The sequence below is a fragment of the Bos grunniens genome, chromosome 4 (assembly GCF_055505025.1).
Source record: "Bos grunniens cultivar Pamir isolate PY7600 chromosome 4, Bosgru_T2T1.0, whole genome shotgun sequence".
Lineage (NCBI taxonomy): Eukaryota > Metazoa > Chordata > Mammalia > Artiodactyla > Bovidae > Bos > Bos grunniens.
The window spans coordinates 107862264-107881469 of NC_141168.1; the positions used below are offsets into that span (position 1 = coordinate 107862264).

The 19206-nt window shown below is 36.2% G+C and overlaps 1 protein-coding gene across 38 annotated transcripts in view; it reads right to left on the reverse strand.

The window, feature by feature from the left end:
* Positions 1-19206, reverse strand: part of PPP1R9A (protein phosphatase 1 regulatory subunit 9A) — a 349650-nt gene that overhangs the window by 50790 nt on the left and 279654 nt on the right. For all 38 annotated transcript variants that reach the window (XM_086397813.1, XM_086397812.1, XM_086397811.1 and 35 more), the window contains 4 exons: positions 15086-15139; positions 12274-12503; positions 10734-10830; positions 9614-9785 (listed from right to left, as the gene is read on the reverse strand). In XM_086397813.1, coding sequence (XP_086253939.1) covers positions 9614-9785; positions 10734-10830; positions 12274-12503; positions 15086-15139 — 553 coding nt within the window. The remainder of the gene's footprint in view (positions 1-9613; positions 9786-10733; positions 10831-12273; positions 12504-15085; positions 15140-19206) is intronic.

Sequence of the window (19206 nt, forward strand, 5' to 3'; positions counted from 1 at the left end):
AAAGCCAAAATAAAATAGGAAGCAGCTCACTTTTCTTAAAATTAACAGAAAATTACTAAGCTTAAGCTCATTCTGACAAAAATCACTTGCTTTCTATCAAAACAACTCTAGCTCTCTTCTAGCACTCATACATACCTCAGTATGACTGAAGGGTCTGGTGACTTCTGTGAACTTATGAAGATGCAGTGAGAAATATGAACCAAGGAGAGCTGCCATTTTGCAACTCAATACCTCCTTTTGAATGCCTCGTTGATTTGGCAACAAAAGTCTATTACACGTAGACAGATGCAAAACTCGCACAAAACTAGACAGGCAATTTAAGTGCTTTGCTTTCTGGGTAAGAGAACAGATTTTGGCTTTAATTATATGCCAGGAAACAATCAATAAGTATTGATTTCTCACTCATTTGGCTTGTTCATTAAAATTTTCCACAGTGATTTACTGGGAATGTTCAACCTTTAATTAGTGCAAATCAATAGTATTTCATGGTCAAAATTACTTACTGGGGATTAAAAGTTACTGAAAATAATTTGTTCAGGAAAAATGAAAATTGTGAAAGTATACCAAGAAATGATATCTATATGCACGATGAAGAAAGCTTGAATCTCGCTGAGAATTCTCCCCTGCCTCAGTTTAGAACTAAACAACACGGCAGCATGGAATAATCCTCCACTGCTCTGCGTCTCATGCTCTGGGACAGGGCACTCCTGATAACGGAGAACAAGCATGCACTTTCCTTTTACTATCTTGCCATTTCATGAATTCTGACTTTAATTATGGCTTTAACTTTTGTTTAATATTCTGGATTCCAGTGCTCAAAGTGAATGTTTAGTGTATTCTCAGACTCCATCAGGAAATAAATCAGATGTGGTGATAGGAGTCTGGCCTGGCCTAGAATCCACAGGTATCAGTAAAGAGCTGCTAACAATGAGGACTCGGGGAAAAGCAGAAAAGACAAAGACAACACAAGGTTACAGCCTCAGCAAAAAATGATTTTCTGGAGGAGTCCAAAGTCTAAGAACTTTCTTATCAATATAAATGTATGGCTGATGCTGACTTTTTCTTTTCCCTTAAAAATCTTAAACTAGTATTTATTTTAAGCCTAAAAAAACCTTTGTGGTTTTTCTCATTCTCATCTTTTAATTATGCTACTTAATTTTTTTATATTTAAAAATATTTTATTTAAGCAAAAAAGTATACCATCTATATAAGTCATATAGAGATAGGAGAGGGAACAAGACACTTACGTACCTACTATTGAGTCTAAGAAATAAAATTACTACTTCTGAAGCCCTCTCTATGCCCTGTTTCTAGTGGTAATCCTTGGTTTTTTTTCTCCTAGTTATTCCACAAAAGTATCTCTAAAGAATATATTGATTAATTTTGCTTGTTTTTTAAACTTTACATACATGGTAATGAACTGTATATAATATTCTTCAAATCATTTTCCTTTTTGTCTGCTCAATATTATGTTCAAAGGTTTGGATTAATTATCTTTTAACTGTACCTATCATGAATGATGTTGCTGTGCATTTTTGAACATGTCTCCTGGCACACAGCAAGAATTTCTGGAGAACACTCATTTACACACAGAAGTGAACGTTCTGGGCTATAAAATTTGCATGTATTCCATTTTATTAGATAATTCAAATTGTTTTAACAAAATAGTTGTATGAGTTTTCCTTTTTTCCCCTACATACTAGCTATCACATATTACCGTGAAACTTTATCTTTGTCAATCATTTTATTCTTATTAATAAGGTTGACCATTTATGTTCACCAACCTTTGAGTTTCTTCTTTTGTGAACAGATTGCTTACATGTTTTGTCCATTTTTCTATTATGTTAGTTGTGTTTTTTTATGATTGGGTAAGTTTTAAGTATATTGTGTTATTGGTATAACAATAACCATCTTTTTTCTTAGTTACATGGGCTATAAATAGCCTCTCTCAATTTTTGGCTTCTAAGTTTTCCTAGTGTCTTTTCATAATCAGATTTTCTTAATATTATTGTGCTCAAATTTATCAAATTTTGCTTATGATTTGGAAATTTTTGTATTAAATATGATATCACATGAGCATTCTCCTACATTTTCTTCTAAAAGTTTTAAATGCTGCCTTTCATTGTCGAGACTTTAATCCATTTGAAATCTATTTCATGAATGGTATGAGATCAGATTCAATTTCAGTTTTCTCTTGAGTGGTCAATTTTTCCAGCTATCTGTTGGTCCATCCTTTCCCCACTAAACTCTCATGTCTGCTTTGTATTACTCTCAAACTAACATGAATGGACCAGCCTGTTTCTGGACTCTGTTCTGCTGAACTGGTCTACTTGTCAGTTGCTGAGATTACACCACACTGTCTTAATACTGTTGCTTTACAATGAATCTCAGCAACTGAAAGAACAAGTTCCCTCACCTTGGTATTCTTCAGGAATATCTTGATTATTCTGGGCAACAAGTTGTTTGTCCACCTACATTTTAGAAACAACCTGTCAAGTTCCGAAAAATCACCTGTTCAAATTCTGATGGAAACTGCATAGAAATATATAGATTAGTTTGGCATAATGTCATTTTTTCAATATTGAGCCTTCCTATCTCTTTTGATTCATACAGGTCTTCTTGAATGTCTTTTCATGGATCTCGAGTTTATTCTGTTAAATTCACACTGGATACCTTATATTTTTTTGTTGCTATCATAAATGGTAGCTTGTAAAAGAATGTTAAACTCAGTAATTCTGATGATCTGAAGACTCTTAAGGTTTTCTTATGTATTTAATTTTATTACTGGTGAATAATGGTAACGTTGCTTCTTTTCATTCCTTGTATCTTTTCTCTCTTATCTCTTATCTTGTCTACTTCTTGATAGGACCTCTAGGACAACATTGAGTAGATGTGTAATAAAGAGTTATGGTGAAATGTTAAAAGTAGTCTTCATTTTAAAGGGATTTCTTGATTTTAACATTTCACCACCAAACATGATAACTGACAAAGACTTGTTACCCTCATATAACAAGAAAGTTCATATGTATTTCTAGTTTAAGAAACTTTTTATCATGAATAAGTGCTCAACTTTATTTAGTGTTTGTCTTCATCTAATAAGATGATCATATACATTTGTCTTCTAGTTAATGTGTGAATTATATGAGCTTTCTAATATTAAACGAACTTTGTCTTTCTTACATAGACACAGGTGGTCATGATAATGTATATGAAGATCTTCAAAATGTATTTCTAGATTCAACATTTATCTTTGTGAACAAGTAGTTTGTTTTAAATAAAGAGAATTCTGACCAGCTAATGGGTGTTCACTCTGCTCATCTGAAAATACAGGAAGAACTCTATTCCGGAACACAACTGTGTTAGTTTAAAACTGCTGAAACCTGTATTAACCCTGTATCCAACCTAACTATCAACTACATAGATATATACTATATTAGCTATACAAAAAGATATATCACGGCATTTACCAGGGATTATAAACTTTAACCCTCTATAAAAAGCTCACTAAGAATGACACTTGTATAGAAAGAATGCTTTTTAAAGAAAAACAAATCTCCAACTCTTTGAGAATATTTATGAAATCTTTACTCAGTAATGCAGGTCACACTCCAATTATGGAAGATATTTTTTATGCTTAACTGTGGTAGGGACTTGTTCTCAAACAAAACAAGTCATGACTTTACATGGAAACAACACATGGATTATTGTTAATAAAATGAATCCTGGTAATAAAACTTGTCCATTCGATTTCAAATATTGGTTATAAGATATAGCCACTGATTCTTTCATGTTTAGAAATTCTTTGTCATTATTCAAAAAATTGTTTTGAATCATGAAAATAAACTTATTTACAAACAAAACCCCCACAACAGTTGAATGGGAACGTCTTAATGAATAGTCAATCCATCTTCTCCAGCAAATATTCTAAATTTTATTACAGGTATTCACACAAAAAAAGAATAAAGTTAATATAGGAAAAAATAAATAAGAAAAGAAATTCCCATTTGATTAATCCAAAAGAAGGCAAGAAAGTAGATAAAAAGAACAAAGATTTACAAACAGTAAGATGTTAAATTTAAACTTATTATTATCAATCAATAAATAGCAACTTTCTAAAGTTGAGAAAAAAATTTAAACATAAGATCGAGACTTTAATAAAAATAGGCAACCATCCATTGCTTACAAAAGACAGACAATTTGTAATAAAAGAATGGAAAAAGACATCTCACAGACACTAAAAGATAACATAGCCCTTCAAATATCAAACAAAATCAATAATAAGGTCAATTACTAGAAATAAAGAGGGACATTTCCTAATGATCAGAGGTCAATCTACTAACAGTTGTTTACTTTCCTTTGCTCTTCTTGATAAAGACTTTATTTAAATATGAGTGAATTATCAAAAAATGATTCAATTCAGAAAAATCAGATTCAGTGCAAACCAATAAGCTAACAACTGGGTCACAACAAGCAAGGATAGGGCCAATGATCAAAGAACTGGCTTGTGTGAATACCTAAGCAGGCTCAAAGTTCTACTGACATGTCCATAAGTCCCAGGTCTTCAACTTACTGAGTTCAGGATTCAAATGTAGACTACTATCTCAGAGATCTACTTTTAAGAAATCTTGGGCCTTAATGCCAACAGCCAAACCATTTTGTGGAAAAAGACTAAGGGAAAGCAGAAACAGCAGGAAGGTATTATTTTCTCTAAGTTATTCTTAAATAACCTAAAAGGTAGCTAAGAAATATTTGTATTTTTAAAGATGTCAGAATTGACTAATTAATTCCAGCCACAGTCTATTACGAAAGTGCCTTCTCTGGTGACTTAGATGGTAAAGAATCCGCCTGCTAGGCGGGAGACCTGGCTTTGATCCCTGGGTTGGGAAGATACCCTGGAGGAGGGCATGGTAACTCCCAGTCCAGTATTCTTGCCTGGAAAATCCCCACGGACAGAGAAACCTGGCGGACTACAGTAGATGGGGTTACAAAGAGTCGGACGTGACTGAACGACGAAGCACAAGACTTTCCTATAATCTGCTATCTTGCAATTTAAGTCATTTTCTTCTTGCACAGTTTTCCTTAGAGTTAAGAAATAGAAAGTAACTAAAGGAACTAAGGATAAAATGCTTTATATATAATATTCCATGTTCATACTTTGGAGAAGATAACATTCAGTGTTATTTAACCAGTGGTCTACTGGCTGAGTAGATGGGTATGAAATAAAACAAGTATTTGGTAGTAATGCCCAAAATTCAAAGGGATCCTTGAATCACACTTACAAACCTACTAGTGACCCAGTTCCTGTTATGCCTCAATGCTATTAACGGTATTGCTTTGGATTTTCTGACTTCTTATGATTTCAGCCTTTTCTGAAGGCAGAGTTCCCATCAGTTGTCTAAGAGAAGCAGCGGATTCCAAAAAAGCAGTACAGTTCAGCTGCATAGTTAAGAACATGGGCTGTAGAGCTGGATGAGAACAGCTCTCCTGCTCACTGAGCATGTATGCTGTATCCTTCATCACTCAGTCATGTTCGACTCTTTGTGACCCCCATGGACTGCAGCCCACCAGGCTCCTCTGTCCATGGGGATTCTCCAGGCAAGCATACTGGAGTAGGTGGCCATGCCCTCCTCCAGGGGATCTTCCCTACCCAGGGATTGAACTAAGGTCTCTCTCATTGTAGGCAGATTCTTTACCGTCTGAACCACCACAGTGAGCCAGGGCAGACGGCTTAATTTCTTCACCTACGGTTTCTGATCTGTAAAATGGGATGACAGCAGTACTATTCTTAGGGTTGTTATGAGAATTAAGTGAATTATTCTGACTTACTTAAAACACTGCCTGCCCTGTAGAACTGCCCTGTAGAACTATTGCGTTGTTTCCCATAAATATTTTTTTAAGTGAAGTATAGTTGATTTACAATATTGTGTTAGAAAGTATTGCTTGTTATCATTATTGTTGACTTTGCAAATGTTATCTTTTTCCATTAATAGAGTTTTTAATTTCTAAGAAAAAATAAAACTGTTAATGGGTCACAATGCTTACATAATTAAGTATAAACTGTTCTTCATGCATCCAAAGCCTACTTTTACTCCAAAAATACCCTACGACACACCTTGAACGTAAGGTCCCACCTTTAACATAAGGTTTCTGAATCAGGAAAAATTATTCTAATTTTATTCACTTTTTTCCCATCTTAAACCTCCCTCTCCATCTCTTAAAATGTTCATATTATCTATTCATTTCATATCAACCCTTCCCTGGTGGCTCAGTAATTAAAGAATCTGCCTGCAATGCAAGAGACCTGGGTTTGATCCCTGAGGAGAAAGAAATGGCAACCCACTCCTGCATTCTTGCTTGAAGAAGTTCATGGACAGAGGAGTCATGGGGTTATAAGAGTCGGACACGACTTAGCAACTAAACCAACCAAAACCTTCTCCTGCCCCATCTGGAATACCTGGAGGCTCAATAAGAGCATGTTATTTAAGTGAGTTTTTTTAGGGAATTTAATCAAACTACAACTACAACTCTTCCTTCTACCAGGATCTCTCTAACAAGCCTGTTCTCTGCGCTTTTCCTAATCCTGACTTGAATATCTGGGTGGCCACAGACATTTCTCGTCACTTCAGGGCCTCTGGATACAAACTGGAGAACTCGTATATAGACCAGCATTACTCAGACACTAAGAAATTACAAACGTGAAACCTGGCAGCAGGACAAAACTCATTTTTCACAGCCTGAGACACATGTAAACTAGTACCTGCCAGGCATGCTGGTATAAACTAGAAGTGCTTGAGTCTGTTGTGTCTCTTGGTGAAAAAAACAAAACAAAGAACTGTTATACTTGCTTCATGTACTTCAAGAAAAAAGTATCAAACTGTATTAAATAATATGTTTGTATACATAATCTGCCAACTCTTTTTTTTTTGCTACATGGTGCAGCTTGTGCGAAGCTTAGTTCCCAGACCAGGGATTGAATCTGGGACCCTCGTCGGTGAGTGTGAAGAGTCCTAACCACTGGACTGCCAGGAAATTCCCAATATGTCCACATTTTAATGAGATATTTCAGTAGGCTTAGTTTATAGAAAAAGCCATATGTATGATGTTTGAATAGAAATTTAACTGTGGTAAATTTCAGCATGATTTTAAAAATGGTTTTATCACTCTAAATATGTACAATAATTTAATGAAAGAGTCACACAATTAATCCATCCACAGTTGGGAAGCTTGTTCCTAAAAGAGGATGAGTTCTTGAGAACAAGTGACTGCTTACATGCTCTTTCTTTCCTCCTCTTGCTTTTCTGCCTCTTTCACCCTCTCTTTCCCTTTCTTTCACTATTTCATTCCAACATGGTTTTTCTCTGACCTGTAATTGATAATCCTTTTGCTTCACTGAGCTGACTCAGACCCAAAAAGATGCTAAACCACTCATTCTATCAATAAGACTCCAGTGCTTAGAAAACAAATCAGAGCTGGACAGTCTACAGGAGGTGAGGAGACAAAGCCCTGCACCTCAAGGGTGAAAACTAGCAGAACCGACCTCCACTGCTGTATCTGTCCTGGGGCAAAAAGGTGTGTGCTTGGGGGTGGGGTGGTAATTAAATGCCAAATGACCTGTGTTTGGTCCGCTGCTTTACTTCCTTTTCTAAACCTGGACGACTTCAGCGTTCCCTAGCAACAGAAGCAAAGGATCAATTTAGAAAAGTGCTTTCCAGAGCATTCCTATCTAGCTACTGACCAAGCCATTTTAGTTTATGTGATCAAGCAATTGAAATTCAAGGAGATTTATCGCTGACTGTCCTCGGCAGCAAAACTGGAAGAGGACCGTTTGATATGTATGCTGCTAACGTCTGAGGTGACTGATTCCACCTCTACCGCACAAGCACGAACTGGTTTCAGGGAGAATTAGTAGTCTCCGCATTTCACCGGAACCGACAGTGTTGCTAGGGAAACTGATAATTATGTGGCAAAATGGAGGGTGTAGGATAGAAGAAAAAGAAGAAACGTAAGATTCTAAAGAAATGTAAGGTTCTGATCCAAATCAACATATTAACAATAAAGTATGTTGATCTTCTGTAGTCATATAATTTAATAAATACTGTTAATTATATGTTTGACAAGATACTGATTTCTGAACTAAAAGAAATGAAGCAGACGTTGCAAAGTCACTGGTTACTGATAATATTTTGTGTATGGCACAGCAGGAATATATATTTATTATAAAAACTACAGTGAATCTGAAGAATTAAAATATTCAAAAAAGTGGGAAAAAACACACTGATTTGATTTCCATTTTTTAAGAAAATCAGCTTACAGAGTTCCAGATAAAAAATTGTAACTCTATAATGCTCTAATAAAATTTATTTTTTTCGTCTCAAACACTGTTTAGGGGGGAGAAGAAAGAAGTGTTGCTATTTTTATATTATGCATAGTAAAAAAAACCAGCCTAGAGAAGTTGAATGGCCTTCCCGAAGTCACACACTTCTTCAGTTAGTGGTAATGTTGGTGTGAAACACTTTTCTTTCACCACTGGGAGGCATTATTTACAGACTATGTCATAGTAAGGGAAAACACAGCAAATGGATGTAAACTTAGTGAAGACACTCAAATCTCTAAATATTACTTCGATTTTAAATGAAAATTTCCAATACTTTCATTTTTAACAGCTAAGAGTTTAGTTCTGAAAGTTAATGATATGATATTAACACTTGCTTATCCAGAAAATCTCCCTGGAGACATTGTAATATGTGTGAAAGGGCATCAGAGAATCACACAGCTCATCAGTGACCTCAGTTTTACTGCATGTCAAACCACTGCTTGTGAGTTGTCAGTCCCTTCCTGACAATGCTACGGCATGACATTCTTTTATTTTCACTCTTTCTAACGTCCACTAGGTAGAAATTTTAAGAGATGAAATTGAAAGTTTTATGTCTTCCTATGTATTCATGTTAATAAATTCTTAACACATTTTTAAATTTATAAATATACTACACATATTAAAGCATTCACATTCTTATACACGCAATCCATGTACAGGTGCGCTGGGGGAAGAAAATAAGTGATTCATTTATGGTTGGTATATGAACAAAGACCATTTCCTTTATTAATAGGAAATGTTTCTAGTGTTTTGGTCTGATTTGGTCTTTGACAGGAAAGAATGAGACATATATACAAGTCATCAAGGTAAAAGCAGAAAACTATACAGAACTTCTTAACTCAATGAATTCTAAATGATGGAAGTGGGCAGTCAGCCTTCTGATGTTATGAAAAAGATCTTCATTCTAGGGACTAAAAAATCATAATCCTTAAGGAGTAACTCACCCTAGATGGGATAAACTATCAGTTTACGGCAGTTCATTAAGCGTATCAAGTTTATGTGGTTTAAAATTAGTATCTGGCTTGTCAAACTTGAAATTTTGCTGTTTTTTTTTACTTCAAAGATTTATTTTTGATAAAACAAGAGCAAAATGATAGGTTACTATTTTGATAAGCCCTTTCTTCTTTCCCAAAGCAGGAAAGCTTTTGCACCTTTTAAATCTCTGAGTAAAACAAAGAAGAATGTAAGGCCACATTTTACAGTCATTAAAAACCATTTTTATGGTTAGGTTGAACAAACCTTGACTTAGGCCATCTTGACAAGATGTCTGCTTGATATCCAAGTTCTCCAAGGTATCTCCTTTAGAGACCTCACCAAGAGATGTCCTTCTCTCAAAGATATTGTTGTTGTTGTTAACTTGAGTCCCATTTTGCTTCAGTAGCCTGAACACCTCAGTTTCCAAATCTCTAATCTAAGAGAGAAGAAAAAAAAAAACCAATATACTCATGAAACCATAAACCAGCACTCTTCTCCAAGCACTAGGCAAAACTACCCTATTATTCTTTTTCTTTAATTTTATTAAAAGGTAGTTGATTTACAATATTGTGTTAAATTCTGCTGTAGAGCAAAGTGACTCAGTTTTATATATATATGTATATATACATGCACACATGTGTGTGTATATATATATAGTCTTTTCCAGTATGATTTATCATGGGCTTCCCTGGTAGCTCAGTTGGCAAAGAATCCACCTGCAATGCAAGAGACTCAGGTTTGATCCCTGGGTCAGGAAAATCCCATTGAGAAGGAAATGGCAACCCAATCCGGTATTCTTGCCTGGAAAATCCCATGGAGAGAAGAATCTGGTGGACTCCAGTGTACGGGGTCACAAAGATAAATTCTATGATTTATGTTTTTACCATAGTCTATGATTTATCACAGAATATTGAGTATAGCTCCCTATCCAACCTATGCATAATAGTCTGCATCTGCTAATCCCAAATTCCCAGTCTTTTCATCACCTCCCCTTAGCAACCACAAGCCTGTTCTCTATGTCTGTAAGTCTTTTTTTATTTCATAGACATGTTCATTTTGGTAGTATTTTAGATTCCACGTGAGTGATATCATATGGTTTCGTCTTTGTCTTTCTGACTTATTTTGCTTAGTGTGAGAATCTGTAGGTCCATCCATGTTGCTGAGAATGGCATCATTTCATTCTTTTTAACGGTTGAGTACTATTCCACTGCATAAATGCACCGTATCTTCTTTACCCATTCATCTGTGACAGACGCTAGGCTGTCTCTGCGTCTTAGTGTCTGCAGTGAGTCGTCCTGACATGGACACAGGGGTGCGTGTGTCTTTTCGAGTTAAGCTCTGTCTGGCTATTCTGTCATCCAGTGGCTCTGTGCACAGGACTCACCCGCACTTGCAAGCCTTGAACTTCCACGAGATGAGCTTTCTCCAAATCTTCTATTTTCTTTCTTTCTGCTTCCTGTCTTTTGATGAAATCAAGTTCTCTTAAGGAGAAAATAATAGATCTCAGTGCATCAAATACTCAATAAATGAGGAAATACAAAAATTCTTATCTGAAGCAAAGAGCCACACAGTGAAATAAGTAACTAGACAGCTATTTAAATAAATAAAACTCACTCACAGAGAAAAGGTATCTAGTAATGAAAGCAAATAAAATGTTTTAAAGATATACAAGGTAAATAAAAATGCTTTGATTCTGCTTACTGAGCTTTTCATTTGTAGCTCCTGATTCTGGAGCACCTGTTCATACTTGGATAGAAGCTACTGAACTAATGACCCACCTTGGTTATTTAGTGGAGATAATTACATGTTCAGTAGAAATAATTCCACATTTATAAAGTCGTTTACCTAGTAAACTGATGGAATGGATGGTAAGAGTTTTTAAAAGATAATTATTATAAGACTGCTTCTTAGAAATGACAATAGGCTGAATGGGCCAGAAACACAGAGGGGAAGCTGTCACTACACATCTAAGGATATCATGAGGACAAGGAGAAATATCAAATGTGGTAGAATTTATTATAAAATTATTACATGAAATAAGAGTTAGGAATACTTTTAATAAGAATTAAAATAGAGATGTATTGAATTCACAGTTGTAAGAAAAACTGCTTCCTTTTTAAGATACTTTTATAGCAATACCTTTTAAACATTAAAACCATTGTTTCCATGATAGGAAATAACAGATACCATGAATCTTACATATATGCTTGGCTTTTAAGGCTTGACAGGCAAGGCCAGAAGGGATACTAGAGTTACTTTCTAAGTAACTGATGAAAAAATATGGTAAGAATCTTCCTAGTCTCCCTGAAATTACACCAAGATCCAACAGATGGAAGCAAAGCAGCATTAGCTTGAAAATAGGTGTTGAAATTTAAAAGCCAAGTGTGGTGATGGTCTCTCACTGTAGTGAACCAAGGACCTTGTGATTCTCTCACAAGGAAAGGAAAGTAACAGGGCAAGGGGTCTTGTCAGTCAATATTTCCACTATCTGTAGTGGGAAAATTCTTTAGTTAACTGATTCTAAGAACAGAAACAGAAGGCCCCAGTTGCTGCTCTGAACGCACCATATCCAACAGTCATTTTGCATGACTTCAACTTGGCTTCCTGCTTCTAAATTACATACGTTTCAAAAGGACAGAGGTTCAAATGCTTTAACAGTTACAATAAATGATTAACCAACAGCAAAAACAAGAACAAAACAGGAAGTTGCCAAAAAATTATAGAAGAAACAAAATACAATCAACACATGAAACACTGATGTAAGAGATTTCTAAAACGTACTGTCTATTTATTATTTTAAGTATGCTCCTTAAAGGGATGACTCTGAGGTCATCTTTTCTTTTCCACTAGATACTACAAAACTACTGGATATAAGACTTCTTTAGATGCACACAAAAATCGTTACATCATTAGAAGCTGCTTACTTTTGTTGAAAATCCTTGATCAGTTTCTTTGCCTTGTTGTACTTCTTTTCCAAGGCCTGATACTGGCTTTGAGTCTCTTTGAGGTGCTCGTTCACTGTGTGGCATAATGTTTGGGCCTCAATCCAGTAGCTCTCCAACTTCATCATTCTTTCTTTATTCTCTTCTATATTCTGTTGAAGTTGAGTTTTTTCTAGTTCCCACCTCACTTTCTCATTTTCTGCAGCTTGCAGCTGGACAGAGCAAATGTCAAACCAAGGATATTTCTGGGTACTTTTATAGCAAACATCTCTCATACTTTTACAGCATATTTTAGAATAAATTCCATTATTACATATACTCAATCATGAAATACATTGAAATGAGAAGAGCAAGTATGATTTTCATTATTATAGAGATTATAAAACAGAAGCCTTGAAAAGTGAAATGGTTGTCCAATGTCACACATCTGATAAATGATAAAACATGGATCTGTTTCCAACTCCCAGGATCTTTCCAGAGCATACCATGCAGCGTATGAAATTCTCCAAGCAGTAAAAAATGTTTTAGAATTTGACTGATTCTATCCAATGAACTTCAACATGCTTTTAGAGTTGTTTTTAAAACATACAATTATATGTAAAATGTTAACTAAAAAAGGAGTGGGGAGACGGCAAGCTGGGAAGGAGAGGGGCAGAGCACAGTATGGCCAATGATTAAGAGGCAGACCCTGGAGTCATATAGTTTAGATTTGAATTCCAGCTCTGCCAACACTGGCCTTTAAACCTCGGACAAGTAACTGAAGTCTTCTAAGACTAAATTGTTATATGTAAAAGAGAACTGTGATATATCACATCAGCATGCTTGGAAAAGCTCCTTGGGGATAATAGTCTGATAAAAGTTATTTTTACTTTGTCTTAATCCCTTTTGACGATATTATCACATACTTTATTTCAACTGACTCATGAAAACAGTCTGTAGCTCATTATTTTGCTGACATTGTTCTGAGTTTCTAAAGCCGGATAAATGCCAATTTGCATAAAAGTATAAATGACAGTGTAAGTAAAAATATAAATTATTCCTGAACTAATTTAAGTCTCTCTGATGGAAAAGAAAGGCAGCTTCCTCTGGTTTCTGCTTTCCAGAAAGTTTAGGAACAGATAAGACCCTGGTCCAAATCCCTCATTTCTACGGAAATTCAAGACTGATCTCTTAGGTAAGGGATCAAAGGTCATTTATTGACACTAGCCATCTAACCTTTACACTAGTGCTGCATCCATTTCACCTGCCTCTGGTATAGTTTAAAAGGGTGCAGAGTCATTACAAGCTATTAATATCAATTTTCAAAATCTGAAACATTCCAAAATCGCACAGCATTCGGCAAATGGAAATATACATATGTTTTTATATGTATTTTAAACTAAGTACATTGGCAAAACAGATTGCAAAGTAAAGTAGTCAGAACCATTTCAAAATTAGGAATTCTATTATCAACATGGATATAAAGAATAACAGTAAAGCAAGTTAATCTGTGGATATTAGCATAGGTAATAGAATGTTGGCACAGCCAATATAATTTTGAAAAAAAAAATACTCATTTATAGATTTTTCTAAATTAAATACCTAACACATAAGCCTTGTTAAAGCACTTGCAATCAGAGGGCAATCTTTTTCCCCCAACTGTAACCCAACAATTAAAAATCTTCTATTCTTCCATTCTATGCCAAGAAACAATAGAAATTTAAAACAGGACTGGGTTTTTACCTGCACCTTTTATTAAGCAGTGTTTTGTGTTCAAGTTGCTTATTTACCAATCTCTACTAATTTAAAAATTATTATTCACAGAGCTTGGCTGAAACCATGAATGATGTATAGACATGTTTTGACTAAAGAACTACAGAGTTATTAGCTGAAAATACCATTTACCTAAAATAGCCTTGCTAATTTATCTCCATTTAAAACACATGGAAAAAACAAAACAAGTGTATATACTGTGAACAGGGAAACGGACTATTAGTGGTGTGGGAGGAATTATGTCTCAATTATTAGAAGACCATAAAAAAAACACATTAACTGTGTTTTTAAAGTAATTCAAAAGATATTTTAAAATCTTTGAGACTACATATTTGATAAAACTAGACACAGTTCAAGAAACTGAAACTTACCTTATAATTTACCAATTAAAAATGCCCTTTTGAACTTCGCATTATTTCATATATAAACTAAAAATATATACTCCTTTTATCAAGACCTGTTTTTTCCCACAAATTTAAATGACATGAACTAAACTTGTCTAAAGATTTCTGGTAGCATCTGGAACCTAAAATAAATTATTCATATATTAATTAAATTTCACAGTATTTCATTACTAGAAATTTGAATTTTTCTTTATGAAACCTAATTAATGTGCTATGTTAATAAAAACACATTATTTCTGGTAAGCTAAAAATAAATAAAATGATTATATTTATTTAAAATAAAATAAAAGAGAAAGAGATACAGTATAACAGCTTGTGCTTAAGGATTAGTGGTCAAAATGTAGTTTGAATGCTTGAACTATTATAAACATTTACTTCTTGAGAAAGTTCAGAGGGAATTGGCCACATAGGTGCAAATATGCAAATGTGTAATTTTAAAATCCTGTGCTACTTTCACTGAGGGGTGCTGACCCCCTGAGGGTGTGCGCTGTTAGGTTTTCCCACTAACAGTGGGAACGAATCTCTCATTTGTGTTCTTCTAAATGTACACAAACAAAGCATTTAGTGCTTGGGTTGAATTTATTCACAGCATCTGGAGTTTAGAAAGTACAGTTCAAACACCATGTATTGCTGCTTACCTTGGTCTTCAATTTTTGAATCTCTGCTTCTGTAACTGCATGTTTGATTTGCAACTGAAAATGGAAAAGAAAGGAAAAAAATCTGAACTAAGCGTATCTATATTTTTCTACATTTTTAAAGCCTTAGCAGCTGGCAGAATACCTTATTATATAGCTGAAGGGCTAGGAAAATGCTACGGTGCAGCAGGTTGTAAATTAAAATGTCTAGTGTGTAAAATGACTCTCTAGGTGCGAACTAATTAAACACAGGGTTTATGGTCCACGCTCCCTAACATCAGATTAGGTTATGAATTTAATTGCTCAGGGACCAAAGAGAAGGAAACACATTTTCCTGCCCTCCTTGCAGCTCTTCCTTTGTGATTTGAGTGTCAAGGAATTGTTTCCTTGCGGTCTTGAGGACTGAACAGCTTCAGCAGGCAGACGGGCAGTGGGAAGCTTCGATTCCAAATCTGGAAGGAAGGCGGCGCTCTGGTTCCGCGAGTGGCACGCATTTTAGCTTAGCAGCTCTTTTACAGCTCGGGCTGCGGCTGCAAAGCTGAAGAGGACGATGCAGGTCGGCGACAAGATGTGTAATTTCCTTTTTACATTGCAGGTAAAAGTACAGATCTAGATGTCCGTCCTTTAAGTCATTTACTCATACTGAGGGCCTGGACCCTCCAAAGCTTCAGCTGCGGTTGATTCTCTCTAGAGCCACCATTTAGATTTGTTTTGCTTCTCCCTTCCCCCCACTTTGCTTTCTTTGTAAAGGAAGAAAAATGAAGGAAACAATCACTCTTTAAGGAATAAAAAAAAAAAATTATGGAAAACAATTTCTAGGTTGGAAATCACTTTTCTAAAATGCTTGGAGGCAGATGTTTTTGGAATTCAGAGTTCTTCCAATTTCAGAAACTTAGTAAGATGCATTTTCCATAAATTGCTGACTGCCCACAGCAGGGTCTGTGGAGGTGCTCTATAATCAAATAAATACATGAATATCTTTGCCACCAAACATGTGAATATTGTGACTAAGTGAGGTACATAAAGACTGTAAATAGTAGCCTATCAATTTTGGTCAGATTTACTACCGTCTGCTACAAAATTATTTTAAAATAATCTTTTCAGAGCATTTTGAATTTAGGCTTATACAGAGGGACCTGTAATCTTCCCATATAACTGTAATCAAATAAGTCTAAGGTTTTCTTATCAGAAAGATAGCTAATGAAAAGACAGAAATGTGAACCTTTGGAGATCACACCACCTCACAAACCTCAGCCCTCTCTCTGGTTTGTAATCTTAATTTCCTTGGTTTTTGCCTGACCACTAGGGACGTATGGGAAGGATGAAGAGGGAAAGAAGTTAGAATCCAGGGTTAGATGCTGATGAATAAGAGCCCAGAAACGGAGAGTCCCAAGTTCCTTATCAAATTCCCCTTCCGTGATGCTCTCAGGTCTCGTTCGAGGTGTAAGTCTCTGTGGGCTACAAAGCTGCATCTCTGCTCCTGCTCCTGTGGGGTGACCCTGAAACTTTTACATCTGATTCTGCCCTGCTCACTCATTTTACTCTCCTGCTTTCGGGCGCGGTTGCTCTTGCAGTCTTGCCTATGCAGCTGTGGCTCCTTTCACCCTCTCCGTTCCCAGGGGCTTCTGCACTCCACAGTCTCGAGGGGCAAGTACTCTTAGTCAGCCAAGACTAAGAAAGGATGATTTAAAGGACTAAAATACGATTACTCCAACTCTGCTTCTTAGATAAAAGTCCTAAATGCTGTAAAATGTTGCACCTGAAATAAAACCAACTTCTCTAGTTCTAGTTGAAGAGTAGCAAGAAATCAAGAGCAGATTTTATGATGAATGCTGCAACTATCAGCAAGTGCCGTTATTTTATTTTCTCAGCGGTTAACTCCCTGTAGGGTAACCAATTATATTGCAATACAATGTGTTAGGACTTTGGATTTTCTTTGTTCAAATTACCATGTTCTGTAGCAAGCTACAGCTCTGGGCCCCAGTTTCCAATATGCAAAATGAGAGGGCAGGATGGGAAGAACACCACAGCCTCTGCAAGTACTACAGGTGTGACGTTTTACGAAATGAAGACCCTGGAGGTGACTGTCATGGTTGCAGAGTGGAGAAACTCATCCCACGCCAGCATTTTCATTCCTAGGAATGCATACGCTGGATTAATCAAGTGACATGTGGGACAAACCAAGCGGAAACTGTGAAACAGCCAGGCTGATTTTCAGTTATCCTACCCCTCCCATCTCACCGAAACAGATGACAGAAGAGAACTGAACTCATAAAGCAGCAAGGTGAGAACACTGATAAAAGCTTAGAGTGTTTGTTACTCGGTACAGCCCAGTCCTTCAGCTATAGGAAAGCAGAACGAGGTCTGTAAATTCAGACGTTATTCAGAAGATGGACAAAAGTTTTAGTGCAAGGCTTCCCTAATACTAATACAGCCTAAAATGATAGATATGTAATTATTATGTAATTATTTTAATCCCCCATGCACCTTAACACAATGTCTAGAAATCCACCACTATTAAAAGGAAAAGCATTAAAAATAAACTAACTGAACTTTTTCATTTTATATAGGAAGAAACTGTGTTTCAGTAGCTTAAGCTGCAGAGCTAATAAGTATCAAAGCCAGGTTTTATAAATTCCAGTCCATAGTCCTTTCTGCTAGCTCCAAATTTCTTACATTTGTAGCATCCTTTCCCTTTTGTTATGTCCTCCTTCCTCACTGCGAATGGATCTGTGAGGGAGGTAGGACAGGCACTATTAACCTCATTGTTCAGACAGGCAAAGAGGCTCAGAGAAGTTACATGGGCTCTTCAAGTTCCCAGCAGAAGCGGGTGGTGGAGAGGAAATTATCCCAGGTCTGACCGCACCTACTCCGTTCCTCCCTTCCTCTGTACCTCATCGGAACCAGCTTTGGACACACTTTTCATCTGATCATCATGGAAACACTGAGGCATGTGTGATCACTGTCACCTCTCAGGAAAGAAGATAAGATTCCACCTGGAAACCATGAGTCACTTCCGGGGTCTGAGTATTCTCATACTACATACAACATGGTGTTCAATCATTTGCTTTTAGTCACTGAGCTTAGAAATTTCTCAGGCATTATTCAACCTGCATTTACTGAATGAGACTATGTGCCAGACGCTGTGCTAGTCACTGAGGATACATGAGCGCTACACAGAATCTACCTTTGAAACACTTACTTCGAGGAGAGTAATAAATACCACCTCCTGAAAGAAGTTTCCAGATGCATGAGAAAAACTCAGGAACTTCGCATGACCTGCGGCTTTGGCCTATGTGTCATATGGCCTATGTGTCATATTTCCAAACTTGGACCCTTGCCTCCCAGGCAAAGTGGGCAACGGTGGGGGGCTGGGATACCTCCGTTTCATGAGGAAGACGAAACTGCTTTTCAAAGAGGTACAGTGACTTGAAACAAGAAGCACAGTGCATACCAAATTGAATTTTCTTGTTCTAAAGCAGTTCTCCTTCCACGTTTAATAGCCTTTCCAAAGTACAAGTATAAGGGTTTGCAGACAACAGCTGGCTGCAGGGAGCAGGGTCTACATAACTGCTTAATAGACACAGAACCTGAAATACCTTTTGGAACTTTTAGAACTTCAGAGAATATAGGTTTGGAGAGACGACTTGGGAAGAGAGGATATAAAGAAAAAGAAAAAGTTAAGGACTGCAGGTCAATGTCTATAAGGCCAATGTCTTTCATCTTTTCTGTCCTCTTGAACATGAATGCCATCGATATCCACCCCAGGATTACAGTACAAATAAACACATGCACTCTTACAAAGAACAGCAGCTCTCATGTAACATTCTGCGGGTATACCTGCTGTGTTTATTTTCTGTTTATTTCTTTCAAAAAGATGAATACAGAACACGTACTCATATCACTGAATTAATATATCCAAATATAACTGCACAGGAAACAGAAACATTTTTATGCATAAACATTATAAGACTGAACTTCTGCATTCTTTACTTATCTTGTACAGGCACGTAAATCATTTTTTCTCTAAAAAGGAAATATGTTATCTTTGCAGGAAATATTTTAAGAGCTCTCTAGTACTGGAGATTTTACATCCTCTGTTCTTATTTTGGTGGTGGTGGTAT